We start from the raw sequence: 15286 nt of genomic DNA on the forward strand, positions 1-15286 counted from the left end.
CGAAGAAGGAAGTGAGAGATAGAAGTTTAGTGGCAGCTGAGAGGGAAGTGTCAATGGGGATGTTGAAGTCGCCCATGATGATAGTGGGGATGTCAGCGGCGAGGAAATGGAGTAGCCAGGTGGTGAAGTGGTCAAAGAAGGTGGTGGCTGGCCCTGGGGGACGGTAGATGACAGCCAGTTGGAGGGGGAGTAAATGCGCACGGAGTGCACCTCAAAGGAAGGGAGGGTAACAGAGGGTGGCAGCGGGATTGGGGCGAAGGAGCAGTTATCTGACAGGAGAAAACCAACTCCTCCGCCGTGCTTGCTGTTGGGGCGAGGGGTGTGGGAGAGGTGGAATCCACCAAAGGAGAGCGCGGCTGGAGAGGCTGAGTCAGAGGGGGTGAGCCAGGTTTCAGTGATGCCGAGGAAGGAGAGTTTGTTATTGATAAAGAGGTCGTGGATAAATGACAGTTTATTGCAGACAGAGCGTGCGTTCCATAGTGCTCCAGGTAGGGAAATTGGGGGAGTGGGGGCTGGATGAATGGGTATGAGGTTACTGTGGTTGCGAAGACGTGTAGAGGATTGTGGCAGGGGATTAGAAATGAGTGTGGGGATGTGATGAGGAGGGCCAGGATTTGGGGATATGTCACCAGCAATGAGGAGCAGCAGACAGAGCGTTAGAAGGTGTGAGCTGGATAGGTCATGATGTGGCCGTGTGTGCCTGGAGAGAAAGGATTGTATGTGGAGGAACAGTTCTGTGGAGGAGGTGAGGTGGCTGGGGAGGATGGAGGAAGAAATGACTATTTCCTTACTAGGTGGAGGGATTACAGGAGATAGGAAGAAAGAGAGTAGTATGGGGGTGAATGTTAAAAGAAACCGGAACATTATAGTAGTTTTCTATTTCTTTACCTTCCAGTCAATTGCTGTCCAATTCTAGTCTAATTCATAGCAGTTTAAAAGATGCAGTTTAAAAGATGCAGTTTCTAAGATGGTCAGACGTCTGGTCAGACTCATGGCTTTGAATTTATGTGCACCTAAGGGCTCACAGCTGAGAGAGGATGTGGGCCTGTGTGTCCAGAGCACATGTTCACAGTTAAGCCAGGTCATAAAGAGGGGGTGGGGTAGATTGGCCACTCAGGTATGCAAGGAAGACACGAGAGGAGTGAAGTACATAGGAATAGAAAAAAAAATGGGTAAGCAAAGCATGCAAGGTGGGAATTATATGCACTTCATATGGAAAGACATAGCAGAGAAAGCTGAGTAGGATAGCAGCATACCAGGTGGGAATTATATGCACTTCATATGGGAAGACATAGCAGAGAAAGCTGAGTAGGATAGCAGCATACCAGGTGGGAATTATATGCACTTCATATGGGAAGACATAGCAGAGAAAGCTGAGTAGGATAGCATACCAGGTGGGAATTATATGCACTTCATATGGGAAGACATAGCAGAGAAAGCTGAGTAGGATAGCAGCATACCAGGTGGGAATTATATGCACTTCATATGGGAAGACATAGCAGAGAAAGCTGAGTAGGATAGCAGCATACCAGGTGGGAATTATATGCACTTCATATGGGAAGACATAGCAGAGAAAGCTGAGTAGGATAGCAGCATACCAGGTGGGAATTATATGCACTTCATATGGAAAGACATAGCAGAGAAAGCTGAGTAGGATAGCATACCAGGTGGGAATTATATGCACTTCATATGGAAAGACATAGCAGAGAAAGCTGAGTAGGATAGCATACCAGGTGGGAATTATATGCACTTCATATGGAAAGACATAGCAGAGAAAGCTGAGTAGGATAGCAGCATACCAGGTGGGAATTATATGCACTTCATATGGGAAGACATAGCAGAGAAAGCTGAGTAGGATAGCAGCATACCAGGTGGGAATTATATGCACTTCATATGGGAAGACATAGCAGAGAAAGCTGAGTAGGATAGCAGCATACCAGGTGGGAATTATATGCACTTCATATGGGAAGACATAGCAGAGAAAGCTGAGTAGGATAGCAGCATACCAGGTGGGAATTATATGCACATCATATGGAAAGACATAGCAGAGAAAGCTGAGTAGGATAGCAGCATACCAGGTGGGAATTATATGCACTTCATATGGGAAGACATAGCAGAGAAAGCTGAGTAGGATAGCAGCATACCAGGTGGGAATTATATGCACATCATATGGGAAGACATAGCAGAGAAAGCTGAGTAGGATAGCAGCATACCAGGTGGGAATTATATGCACTTCATATGGGAAGACATAGCAGAGAAAGCTGAGTAGGATAGCAGCATACCTGTGGGTAGACAAAACAACTCGATTAGATGATACAGGTGGTGATGAGGATGATGAAAGTACAGCAGTGATGAATGGGTGAATGCTTCATGGAATTCTAGTCTAATTCATAGCAGTTAAAAATCTGCAGTTTAAAAGATGCAGTTTCTAAGATGGTCAGACACGTCTGGTCAGACTCATGGCTTTGAATTTATAGATCTATGAATTCATAGATCTATAGATAGATATATGAATAGATATATCTATCTATCTCATTCCTTCTATCTATCCCATATCTATCCCATTCGTTCTATCTATCTATAGATAGAAGGAATGATATATATATATATATATATATATATATATATATATATATATATAATAGATGGAATGAGATAGATAGATGATAGATCTATAGATAGATAATAGCTATCAATCTATTATGTTTTATTATTATAGCGCCATTTATTCCATGGCGCTTTACATGTAAGGAGGGGTATACATAATAAAAACAACCCCGGGAGAAGCTTATTGCGAAACGCGCGTTGGGGTGAGGTGGAACGCTGTGCTGACTGCAGGTAGATATCATTACAATGTCTGGATGTATATGCACTAGGATTTTTTCTGTATTATGAGCATGCTTAGGCAGCTAGAGGTACATCGGGCAGTAGGGAGTTATATAGTTACTACTTTGCATTTATCATTATTTAATGGTGTACAATATCCAGCTTTCCACCTTATGTTATGGTGCTAGAGCATTTATGCATTTCTTATAATTTTTTCCAATAAAAGCCTTAAATTGCCTTTAATCTGGATCTCTTCGTTGTGGCTACCTTTAAGGTGTGACCGCTTTTTTTGCTTGGTATAATAAAAACAAGTACAATAATGTTAAACAATACAAGTCATAACTGGTACAGGAGGAGAAAAGACCCTTCCCGTGAAGGCTCACAATCTACAAGGGATGGGTGAGAATACAGTAGGTGAGGATAGAGCTGGTCATGCAGCGGTTGGTTGATCGGTGGTTACTGCAGGTTGTAGGCTTGTCGGAAGAGGTGGGTCTTCAGGCTCTTTTTGAAGGTTTCGATGGTAGGCGAGAGTCTGATGTGTTGTGGTAGAGGGTTCCAGAGTAGGGGTGATACGCGAGAGAAATCTTGTGTACGATTGTGGGAAGAGGAGATAAGAGGGGAGTAGAGAAGGAGATCTTGTGAGGATCGGAGGTTGCGTGTAGGTAAGTACCGGGAGACGAGGTCACAGATGTATGGAGGCGACAGGTTGTGGATGGCTTTGTATGTCATGGTTAGGGTTTTGTACTGGAGTCTCTGGGCAATGGGGAGCCAGTGAAGGGATTGACAGAGGGGAGATGCCGGGGAATAGCGGGGTGACAGGTGGATTAGTCGGGCAGCGGAGTTTAGAATAGATTGGAGGGGTGTGAGAGTGTTCGAGGGGAGGCCACAGAGCAGGAGGTTGCAGTAGTCAAGGCGAGAGATAATGAGGGCATGGACTAGGGTTTTTGCAGATTCTTGGTTGAGGAATGTACGGATCCGTGAAACATTTTATTTTTTTTTTAAAATTTGTTTATTAACCATAAAGTAAAGCAATACAATATACATATTTATGCTCGTTAGTATTACATTCAATATGGAACATGTACATTGTATGCATGACTGAATATCACAATGTGCGTTTAACATATCCTTTACTCCATTCGAACTGTACAAATCTAACGTGGAGTCATGAATATTTACAGTCATTAAACCATAACTACAACTATATCCTACTAACTACTTTTCTGCCGCCTAACAATAAACCCGCACCCTCCTCTGCATAACATCTAGAGAGATTTGACACTTTGCACTAACGCAATCAACTACAAGTTTATAAAGTGAGGTGAGAGGAGTTCCAGCCGCCCCAAATTTTCGCAAATTTACCTGGGCATCCTCTATTTTGATATAGTGTACGTTCGTACGGGATAACTGAATTTACCAACTCAATCCAGGCTCTAAGGGAGGGGCACGAACCCCCCATCCACCGCATTGCCACCATCTTCCTTGCCATAAAAAGTGACTCCCGTAAGAAAATCGCAACGTGATGACCCCAAGTCTCCTCATCCCATACCCCAAATAAACAAATTAATGGCTCAAGAGGTACAGGAGCCAATATTATGGATGAAAGTAATGAGGTCACCTCTTTCCAATATTGAAGGATGATAGGACAGCTCCATATCATGTGAATAAAATCTGCCATACCCCCACACAGTATAATGTTCTCATAGTACCGCCATACCCCCACACACAGTATAATCTTCTCATAGTACCCCAATACCCCCACAGACTGTATAATGTTTTCATAGTACCGCCATACCCCCACACACAGTATAATGTTCTCATCGTACCGCCATACCCCCACACATAGTATAATGTTCCTACAGTACCGCCATACCCCCACACCCTGTATAATGTTCTCATAGTACCGCCATACTCCCACACACAGTATAATGTTTCTACAGTACCGCCATACCCTCACACACAGTATAATGTTCTCACAGTACTGCTATACCCCCACTTTCTAATGTTCCCACAATACTGCCCCCTACATGCACAATATGGAACCATCCACCTCACTGACTACCTCCGACCACCGACAGTTAATTAATAAATACTCACTTCTTGGTGCAAATACTAATGAACCCAGGATCTATGAGATATTTACCATACAATAGTTGGATAGGCAGGAGTGTATCATCCAAAACGATAGCCCACTTGGTTGCTATGATGCCTATGAATTGACAGGACTCGGTGGGGTGTGGTATTGGTCACCCTCTCCTTCCCATCATAATAATTTCAGCTACAGGGCAAGTAGGAAGAGAGGCTAAATGCCAGAATTGGTGCATCTTAGAGATGTGCCTTTTCCGGGCGGCTGAAAGCTGATATTTTTAGTCTGGGGGGTGCAGTATCCATGGCCTCTTCCTAGGCTATTAATATCAACCCGCAACTGTCTGCACAGCCTTTGCTGGTTATTAAATATAGGTGCACCCTACGTCACTTTTTTAGAGGAGTCCCCGATTTTAATAGCCACTAAAGGCTAAGTATACAATTGTGAGCTGATATTAATAGCCTGGAAAGCTCCATGGGTATTACCCCCTTCCTAGGCTATAAAGAAACTCCTGTGTGTGAATCAGAGCTGAGATCTAACGTGATAGAAGATTCCAGTGCGGGGAAGACGGGAAACCTTCATATAGACGGCCGGTGGGGATGGAGTCAGTGACCAACTCTGGCCAAATATGTCTCTAGAGCCGTAGTAGAAGATGAAGATGTCGTCCTCATCATGAAGTTGTTATTTCTCATGTCGCGTGTAATGAATATCTCCTGCAGTATTACTAATGCCGATTCCAGGGTCGGTAAATGAGACGAGAATTAGCGTTATGGAAGATGAGTCTATGAGGAACGTATTCAGCTGCCGACTCCGAGGAAGAAACTGCTTGTTGTCTGTGGCCTAAATATATAGGATTTATTAGTAGATGTAAAGAAGGAAACTAAATCCTGTAAAATAATAAATCTCCTCATATGTTTCCCTTATTATCTCCAGTAATTGTATTATTACAGGATTCTTATGATGTTACATCGGCTCATCTTCTCATTTAGGTCTCTACAATATCTGATCCTCTCCGTGAAGATCTTCAACAAAAATTTTTTTTCCTGATTTACGCATCAAAGATGGATATGGACAGAGACAAGATGGCGGAGAGGATATTACACCTCACCCTAGAGATCCTCTTCCGGCTTACTGGAGAGGTGAGAGATTCTGATGACGTCACATTACACCATTCTTATCTATGAGAATAACAGATGGACAGAACTGGAGAGGTGAGGACTCTGGAAATGTCTGTAGTGAGATTTATTAATGTGTCTCTCCATTACCAGGATTACACAGTGGTGAAGAAGACCTCTAGTGATCGCTGTCAGGACCCTGTGTCTGAGGGATGGGGAAGACCCCTGAGCCCAATCACGGGGCCTCCACCTCACCCCCTGATCCATGAGGACATCAATGACCAGAAGATCCTAGAACTCATCTACAAGATGATTGAGCTGCTGACTGGAGAGGTGACACTGCTGGGAATGCTGGGACATTATACAGTAACACTATGAAGGGATCGGGGGGATGACGGTATCATTGTATGTGTCAGGTTCCTATAAGGTGTCAGGATGTTGCTGTCTATTTCTCCATGGAGGAGTGGGAGTATTTAGAAGGACACAGAGATATGTACAAGAACGTCATAATGGAGGTTCCCCAGCCCCTCACATCTCCAGGTAATAGACAGGACTAAATACACACGGCCTATAATTATCTGTATGTAAAGAATGAATTCACTCCCTGTATGTGTTTCCTCCAGATCTATCCAGTAAGAGGACAACACCAGAGAGATGTCCCCGTCCTCTTCTTCCACAGGACTGCAAGCAAGAAGATCCCACTGCTCCTCAGGATCATCAGGTAGATGGAGAGAAGGTGTCAAGAGATACTTGTATAATGAGAATGGTGGAGATGGCAGGACAATAATAATAATAATAATCTTTATTTATATAGCACCACCATATTCCGCAGCACTTTACAATTAAGCGGGGACATGTACAAACAATAAATTCAGTACAAGTTAAGACAATTTAAACAGTGACATTAGGAGTGAGGTCCCTGCTCGCAAGCTTACAATCTACAAGGAAATGGGGGGGACACAATAGGTGAAAAGTGCTTGTTATTTCCGGTCTGGCAATTATAATAAATAGGGATTTTCATATAAAGCTGCATGATCCGGTCATCAGCCCGTGTGTTTAAGTGCAATAGTCAAGTATCAAGTGCAGTTATCATGTGCATGGAGGGTGTGGAGACAGATGAATAGTAGGGTGCAGATTCAGAGTAATATTTGGAAGCAGGGAACAGGGCAAAGTTAGTTTACTGAGTAGTTGATGTGGTAGGCTTGTTTGAAGAGATGGGTTTTTAAAGCACGCTTGAATAGGTCGGGGCTAGGTCTTATGGACCTGGTGGTTAGGAGCACCCGAAATGACCTGATGGATAAACTATAAGACAGGACAAGCTCTGGGAAGTGGGAACTCTGCTGACCGCAAACCCTAATCCTATCACACACACTAGAAATAGCCGTGGAGCGTACCTAACTCTGCCTAGACGCCTCTTCACAGCCTAAGAGCTAACTACCCCTAAATATAGGAAATAAAGCCTTACCTTGCCTCAGAGAAAATCCCCAAAGGAAAAGGCAGCCCCCCACAAATATTGACTGAGTTAAGAGGAAAGTCACAAACACAGGAATGAAACAGGTTTCAGCAAAGGAGGCCAGTCTTCACTAAATAGACGGAGGATAGAAAAGGGATCTTTGCGGTCAGCACAAAAACTACAAAAAACCACGCAGAGTGTGCAAAAAGACCCCTGCACCGACTCACGGTGCGGAGGTGCCACTCTGCACCCCAGAGCTTCCAGCTAGCAAGACAATATCATGATAACAAAGCTGGACTAGAACTTAGCAAGTACTAAGAAATATATTCAGTACACAATGAACAACAAATGAACTAGCAGGGACTTAGCTTCTGCTGGAGTAGACAGGTCATCAGAAAGATCCAAGAGAGATCTGAACCAGTACTAAGACATTGACAGCTGGCATCAAGTAACGATCTGAGTGGAGTTAAATAGAGAAGCCAGCCTAGCCATAAACGAGGGCAGCTGAGGAAGCAACTTCAAGACCAGCAGCTCCACTTACAGCCACGGACAGAACTCACAGAAGTGATGACTAGCACAAGATGGAGGCATTGGCTGGACAGAAATATGACCCTGGCTGCCGCATTCAAGATGGATTGTAGAGGAGAAAGTTTGGTAAGAGGGAGACCGATCAGAAGGGAGTTGCAGTAGTCCAGACGGGAATGAATAAGAGCGACAGTAAGCGTCTTAGCTGTTTCAAAGGTGAGAAAAGGTCAGATTCTGGAGATGTTTTTAAGATGTAGGTGACAAGAGCGAGTGAGTGATCGGATATAGGGAGTAAAGGAAAGTTCGGTGTCGAATATGACCCCAAGACAGCGGGCATGCTGCTTGGGAGTTATGGTTGAACCCTCCAGGGTAATTTCGATGTTGGGAAGAGTGAGGTTAGTAGAAGGGAGAAACACAAGAAGTTCCGTTTTGGAGAGATTTAGTTTCAGGTAAAGGGAGGACATGATGTTAGAGACAGCAGACAGACAATCCTTGGTATTTTGAATTAGGGTAGGGGTGATGTCAGGGGAAGAAGTGTATAATTGGGTGTCATCAGCATAGAGATGATACTGGAACCCAAATCTGCTGATTGGTTTTCCTATAAGGGCAGTGTATAGAGAGAAGAGGAGGGGGCCTAGGACTGAGCCCTGCAGAACCCCGATAGTAAGGGGACGAGGAGAGGAAGAGGGGCCGGCAAAAGATATAAAAATAATAATAATTTTTATTTATATAGCGCCAACATATTCCGCAGAGCTTTACAACTTATAGAGGGGGACTTGTACAGACAATAGACATTACAGCATATCAGAAATCACAGTTCAAAATAGATACCACGAGGAATGAGGGCCCTGCTCGCAAGCTTACAAACTATGAGGAAAAGGGGAGACACGAGAGGTGGATGGTAACAATTGCTTTAGTTATTTGGACCAGCCATAGTGTAAGGCTCGGGTGTTCATATAAAGCTGCATGAACCAGTTAAATGCCTAAGTATGTAGCAGTACAGACACAGAGGGCTATTAACTGCATAAAGTGTATGAGAACATGATGAGAGGAACCTGATTATGTGTTTTGGTTTTTTTTTCTATTTTTAATAGGCCACACAGGGATAGTTAGGTTAATGCGTTGAGGCGGTAGGCCAGTCTGAACAAATGCGTTTTTAGGGCACGCTTAAAACTGTGGGGATTGGGGATTAATCATATTAACCTAGGTAGTGCATTCCAAAGAATCGGCGCAGCACGTGTAAAGTCTTGGAGACGGGAGTGGGAGGTTCTGATTATTGAGGATGCTAACCTGAGGTCATTAGCGGAGCGGAGGGCACGGGTAGGGTGGTAGACTGAGACCAGAGAGGAGATGTAGGGTGGTGCTGAGCCATGGAGTGCTTTGTGGATGAGGGTAGTAGTTTTGTACTGGATTCTGGAGTGGATGGGTAGCCAGTGTAATGACTGGCACAAGGTAGAGGCATCGGTGTAACGGTTGGTGAGGAATATGATCCTGGCAGCAGCATTCAGGACAGATTGGAGCGGGGAGAGTTTGGTAAGAGGGAGGCCGATTAGTAGAGAGTTACAATAGTCCAGACGGGAATGAATAAGAGAAACAGTAAGAGTTCTTGCAGAGTCGAAAGTAAGAAAAGGGCGAATTCTAGAAATGTTTTTGAGATGCAGATAAGAAGAGCGAGCCAGTGATTGGATGTGGGGGGTGAATGAAAGCTCGGAATCAAGGATGACCCCAAGGCAGCGGGCATGTTGCTTTGGAGTAATGATTGAACCGCACACGGAGATGGCAATGTCAGGCAAAGGTAGGTTAGTAGAGGGACAGAACACGAGGAGTTCAGTTTTTGACAGGTTCAGTTTCAGATAGAGGGAGGACATGATGTTAGAGACAGCGGTAAGACAATCACTGGTGTTTTCTAAGAAGGTCGGAGTGAAAGCAGGAGAAGAGGTGTATAATTGGGTGTCATCAGCATAGAGATGGTACTGGAACCCAAATCTACTGATTGTTTGTCCAATAGGGGCAGTATACAAAGAGAAGAGGAGGGGGCCTAGGAATGATCCTTGAGGAACCCCAACAGTAAGGGGAAGGTGAGAGGAGGAAGAACCAGCAAAACATACAGTGAAGGATCGGTCAGAGAGATAGGAGGAGAACCAAGAGAGAACGGTGTCCTTGATGCCGATGGAGCGGAGCATAGTGAGGAGGAGCTGATGATCCACAGTGTCGAATGCTGCGGAAAGATCCAATAGAATTAGCATGGAGTAGTGACCATTAGATTTAGCTGTTAGTAGGTCATTAGAGACTTTAGTGAGGGCAGTTTCAGTAGAGTGTAAAGAGCGGAAGCCAGATTGAAGAGGGTCGAGAAGAGAGTTATCTGAGAGATAGCGGGTAAGACAGGAGTGGACCAGGCGTTCCAGGAGTTTAGAGATGAAGGGAAGATTAGAGACAGGTCTATAATTAGCGGCACAGTTTTGGTCGAGGCAGGGTTTTTTAAGTAATGGATGTAATGGATATAGTGAAGGAGCGGTCAGAGAGGTAGGAGGAGAACCAGGAGAGGGCTGTGTCCTCGAGGCCTATGGTGCGGAGCATAGTGGGAAGAACCTGGTGATCCACAGTGTCATATGCAGCAGAGAGATCCATGAGAATCAGCAGAGAGCAATGATCTTTGGATTTAGCTGTTATTAGATCATTAGAGACTTTAGTGAGGGCAGTTTCAGTGGAGTGTAAAGAGCGGAAACCAGATTGTAAGGGGTCAAGAAGAGAATCATCCGAGAGATAGCGGATTAGATGGGAGTGGACCAAGCGTTCTAGGAGTTTAGAGATGAAGGAAAGGTTAGAGACAGGTCTGTAGTTAGCAGTGCAGTTCTGGTCCAGGGATGGCTTTTTAAGTAAAGGGGTTATGATGGTATGTTTAAATGAGGAGGGAAAGATACCTGAAGAAAGAGAGAGGTTAAATATTTTAGTCAGGTGAGTGGTGACCACTGGTGAGAGAGACTGCAGGAGATGTGAAGGAATGGGGTCACTGTTGCAGGTTATAGGTTGAGCAGAAGCGAGGAGCTTGGAAACGTTTTCTTCTGAAACAGCCTCAAAGATGTCTAGTGAGCTTGAGATGCGGCAGGGAAGGGGATCCATGCACTGAGGAGATTGCGCTGAGATATCCTGATGGATGTGGTTGATTTTTTTCTAGGAAATAAGTGGCCAGATCCTCACCGCTGAGGTTGGTGATGGGGGCCTGTACTTTAGGTTTCAGGAGGGAGTTTAAGGTTTCAAAAAGTCGTTTTGGGTTGTTGGATAGTGAGGTGATGACGGTGGTAAAGTAGGATTGTTTGGCCAGATGAAGGGCAGAGTTATAGGTTTTGAGCATGAACTTATAGTTGATGAAGTCTTCTGCTAAGAGAGATTTTCTCCACTGCCGCTCTGCACACCTTGAGCAATGCTGAAGAAAGTGTGTTTGCATAGTGTGCCAGGTCTGCCACTGTCTGTGTCAGGCCTTTCTGCGTGTAGAAGTTGCCGCTTCATCTAGGGCATTCTTCAGTGTATTATTGAAGTGTGACAATGCTAAGTCTGGACAGGAGAGCGAGGAGGTGGGGGCTAAAGATGTGTGGAGATTGTCCATAAGCTGCTAGGTATTAATGGAACGTGTATTCCGATAAGTGTGGTAAGTGGGGGTGTCCTGGGTGAGGAGACAATTCTTGACAGAGAAGGAAAGAAGGTTGTGGCCTGAGAGCGGGAAAGAGGAGTTAGTAAAGTCGTGCAGCGATCCGGGACGGGAGAAAACCAGGTCCAGAGTATTTCCGTCCTCATGCGTAGGAGAATTAGTAAACTGTGAGAGGCTGAATGAAGAAGTTAGAGAAAGAAGATGAGAGGCAGATTGGGAGAGGGGATCATTGATGGGGATGTTAAAGTCTCCCATGATGAGGGTGGGGATGTCACAGGATAGAAAGTGAGTAAGCCAGGTGGCAAAGTGGTCTAGTGTTATGACCTGTTGGTTTAGGAGCAACATGGGATGTGCTCTGGAGGAGGTGGTACCTGTACTGACCGCAATACCTGAGCTTAACACACACACACTAGAAGTAGCCGTGGGATGTTCCTGTCACTCCCTAGACACCTCGTCACAGCCGGAGGACTAACTACCCCTAAAGATAGAAACAGGAATGCTATCTTGCCTCAGAGAAAATCCCCAAAGATTAGACAGCCCCCCACAAATATTGACTGTGAGTGGAGAGGGAAATGACATACGCAGAATGAAACCAGGATGTAGCAAAGGAGGCCAGTCTAGCTAGATAGATAGAACAGGACAGAATACTGTGCGGTCAGTATTAAAAACTAGAAAAATCTACCACAGAGTTTACAAAAATCTCCACACCTGACTAAAGGTGTGCAGGTTAAATCTGCTTCCCAGAGCTTACAGCTTAACTGAAATAATCCATACTGACAAGCTGGACAAGAAAAAACATAGAAAGTGCAGAATGATTAAGTCCACAAAAAGTGGACTGCAAAAGAACAAAGCTGAACTGGTCAGAATATCAGGGAAATCCAAGCAGAGATGTGAATCCAACCAGGAACCATTGACAACTGGCACAGGCTGAAGGATAGAACCAGGTTAAATAGCCGAGCCAGAAAGACAATCAGTGGAAGCAGCTGCTGACTGCTAATTCCAAGGAGCAGCAGTACCGCTTAAAACCACCGGAGGGAGCCCAAGAGCAGAACTCACAAAAGTACCACTTAGTCTACGTTCACATTAGCGTTCGGCGCCGCAGCATCGCCGCATGCGTCATGCGCCCCTATATTTAACATGTGGGTGCATGGACATGCGTTGTGCTGCGTTTTGCGACGCATGCATTTTTTTGGCCGCAAGCGTTGGGCGCAGAGAATGCAACAAAATGCATTTTTTTTTTTGGGTCCAAGTTTCGCCAAAAAAGGACGCATGCGTCGCAAAACGCAGCGTTTTAGCGTGCGTTTTGTTGCGTTTTTGTTTGCGTTGTGCGTTGCGTCGCCGACGCTGCGGCGCACAACGCAAATGTGAACGTAGCCTTACAACCACCGGAGGGAGCCCAAGAGTGGAATTCACAACAGTACCCCCCCCTTGAGGAGGGGACACCGAACCCACACCAGAGCCCCCAGGCCGATCAGGGCGAGCCAAGTGAAAAGCACGAACCAAATCGGCGGCATGAACATCGGAGGCAACAACCCAATAATTATCCTCCTGGCCATAACCCTTCCACTTGACAAGATACTGAAGCCTCCGCTGTTGTGAATTCCGTTCTCGGGCTCCCTCCTGTGGTCATGAATGGTACTTTGGTGAGTTGTCCTTGGACTCCCTCTGGTGGCTTTGAGTGGAATTGCTGGTCTTTGAGCTTGGCTTCCTCAGCTGCCCTCGTTTATTGCTAGGCTGGCTTCCCTATTTAACTCCACTCAGATCGTTTCTTCTTGCCAGCTGTCAATGTCTTAGCACTGGTTCAGATCTCTCTGGGATTTCTCTGATGACCTGTCTACTTCAGCAGAAGCTAAGTCCCTGCTAGTTCATTTGTTTTTCATTGCCTTTTGAATATTTGTCTTAGTATATTCTAAGTTCTTGTCCAGCTTGCTATCATGATATTTCCTTGCTAGCTGGAGGCTCTGGGGGTGCAGAAAAACGAGGATGAAAACCAAAATTACAAAAGAAAGGCGAAACCAAAGTAGCCGAACTAGCCCGATTATTAAGGGCAAACTCGGCCAACCGCAAGAAAGCCACCCAATCATCCTGATCAGCAGACACAAAGCATCTCAAATAGGTTTCCAAGGTCTGATTAGTTCGCTCAGTTTGGCCATTTGTCTGAGGATGAAATGCCGCAGAAAAAGACAAATCAATGCCCATCCTAGCACAAAAAGCCCGCCAAAACCTAGAAACAAACTGGGAACCTCTGTCAGACACAATATTCTCCGGAATGCCATGCAAACGAACCACATGCTGAAAAAACAATGGAACCAAATCAGAGGAGGAAGGCAATTTAGGCAAAGGTACCAAATGGACCATTTTAGAGAACCGGTCACAAACCACCCAGATAACAGACATCTTCTGGGAAACAGGAAGATCCGAAATAAATTCCATGGAAATGTGCGTCCAGGGCCTCTCAGGGACCGGCAAAGGCAAAAGGAACCCACTAGCGCGGGAACTGCAAGGCTTGGCCTGGGCACAAGTCCCACAGGACTGCACAAAAGAACGCACATCCCGCGACAAGGAAGGCCACCAAAATGACCTAGCAACCAAATCTCTGGTACCAAAAATCCCAGGATGACCAGCCAACACCGAACAATGAACCTCATAAATCACCTTACTAGTCCATCTATCAGGAACAAACAGCTTCCCCACTGGACAGCGGTCAGGTTTATCAGCCTGAAATTCCTGAAGTACCCGCCGTAAATCAGGGGAGATGGCAGAAAGAATCACCCCTTCCTTAAGAATGCCAACCGGCTCAAGAACTCCAGGAGAATCAGGCAAAAAACTCCTAGAGAGGGCATCAGCCTTAACATTCTTAGATCCCGGAAGATACTGTCGGGGTCGTCACGACAATAACCTTCATTCACCAGTCATTCCAAATTATAGTGTGAGCAGAGCATCTGGTACCGAGTAAAAATGAGTCAGACACTCAGCTGATTCAATCTTAGCTGATGTCCCTGCATCCACACGTGTCTGCAGCGGTTACAGCAACTGAGTTTATTTTACAATACACAGTACTAAAAAGGAATGTAATAGGCGGGGTTTAAGCAGTATACGTCTAGTGTTCAGTCTCTTTCTGATTCGTCCGGGACGTCTCCTGGTGGTTCCTCCTTTCTTCACATTCCTAAGTTTCGATTTCAGAAGAAATGATACTTAACTCTTCGGACACTAAACTAAAGTAAAAGTGAACACTGGCAGCCATCTTTAAATACTGTTACATTTGCAAGCAAGGGAAAAATCTTATTGTTTCACAGTATAAAAAATATAAAAGTACAAAAAGTATATAAGAAAGTATATTTTCACCTTTACAATACGAGACCACAAAATCAAAACGGGAGAAAAACAGGGACCATCGAGCCTGTCTAGGGTTCAGCCGCTTGGCCGACTCGAGGTAAATCAGATTCTTATGATCGGTCAAGACCACAACGCGGTGCTTGGCTCCCTCAAGCCAATGTCGCCACTCCTCAAATGCCCACTTCATAGCCAACAACTCCCGATTGCCAACGTCATAATTGCGCTCCGCAGGCGAAAACTTTCTGGGAAAAAAAAGCACACGGTTTCATCAAAGAACCATCAGAATTCCTCTGAGACAA

At 45.1% G+C, this 15286-nt stretch overlaps 1 protein-coding gene across 2 annotated transcripts in view; it reads left to right on the top strand.

Annotated features, from left to right (window-relative positions):
* LOC143766924 (uncharacterized) overlaps positions 1-15286 on the top strand; it is a 98334-nt gene that overhangs the window by 29268 nt on the left and 53780 nt on the right. For both annotated transcript variants that reach the window (XM_077254926.1, XM_077254927.1), the window contains 4 exons: positions 5902-6051; positions 6181-6360; positions 6444-6567; positions 6651-6748. In XM_077254926.1, coding sequence (XP_077111041.1) covers positions 5902-6051; positions 6181-6360; positions 6444-6567; positions 6651-6748 — 552 coding nt within the window. The remainder of the gene's footprint in view (positions 1-5901; positions 6052-6180; positions 6361-6443; positions 6568-6650; positions 6749-15286) is intronic.

This window comes from Ranitomeya variabilis, chromosome 4 (genome assembly GCF_051348905.1).
Source record: "Ranitomeya variabilis isolate aRanVar5 chromosome 4, aRanVar5.hap1, whole genome shotgun sequence".
Classification (NCBI taxonomy): Eukaryota; Metazoa; Chordata; class Amphibia; order Anura; family Dendrobatidae; genus Ranitomeya; species Ranitomeya variabilis.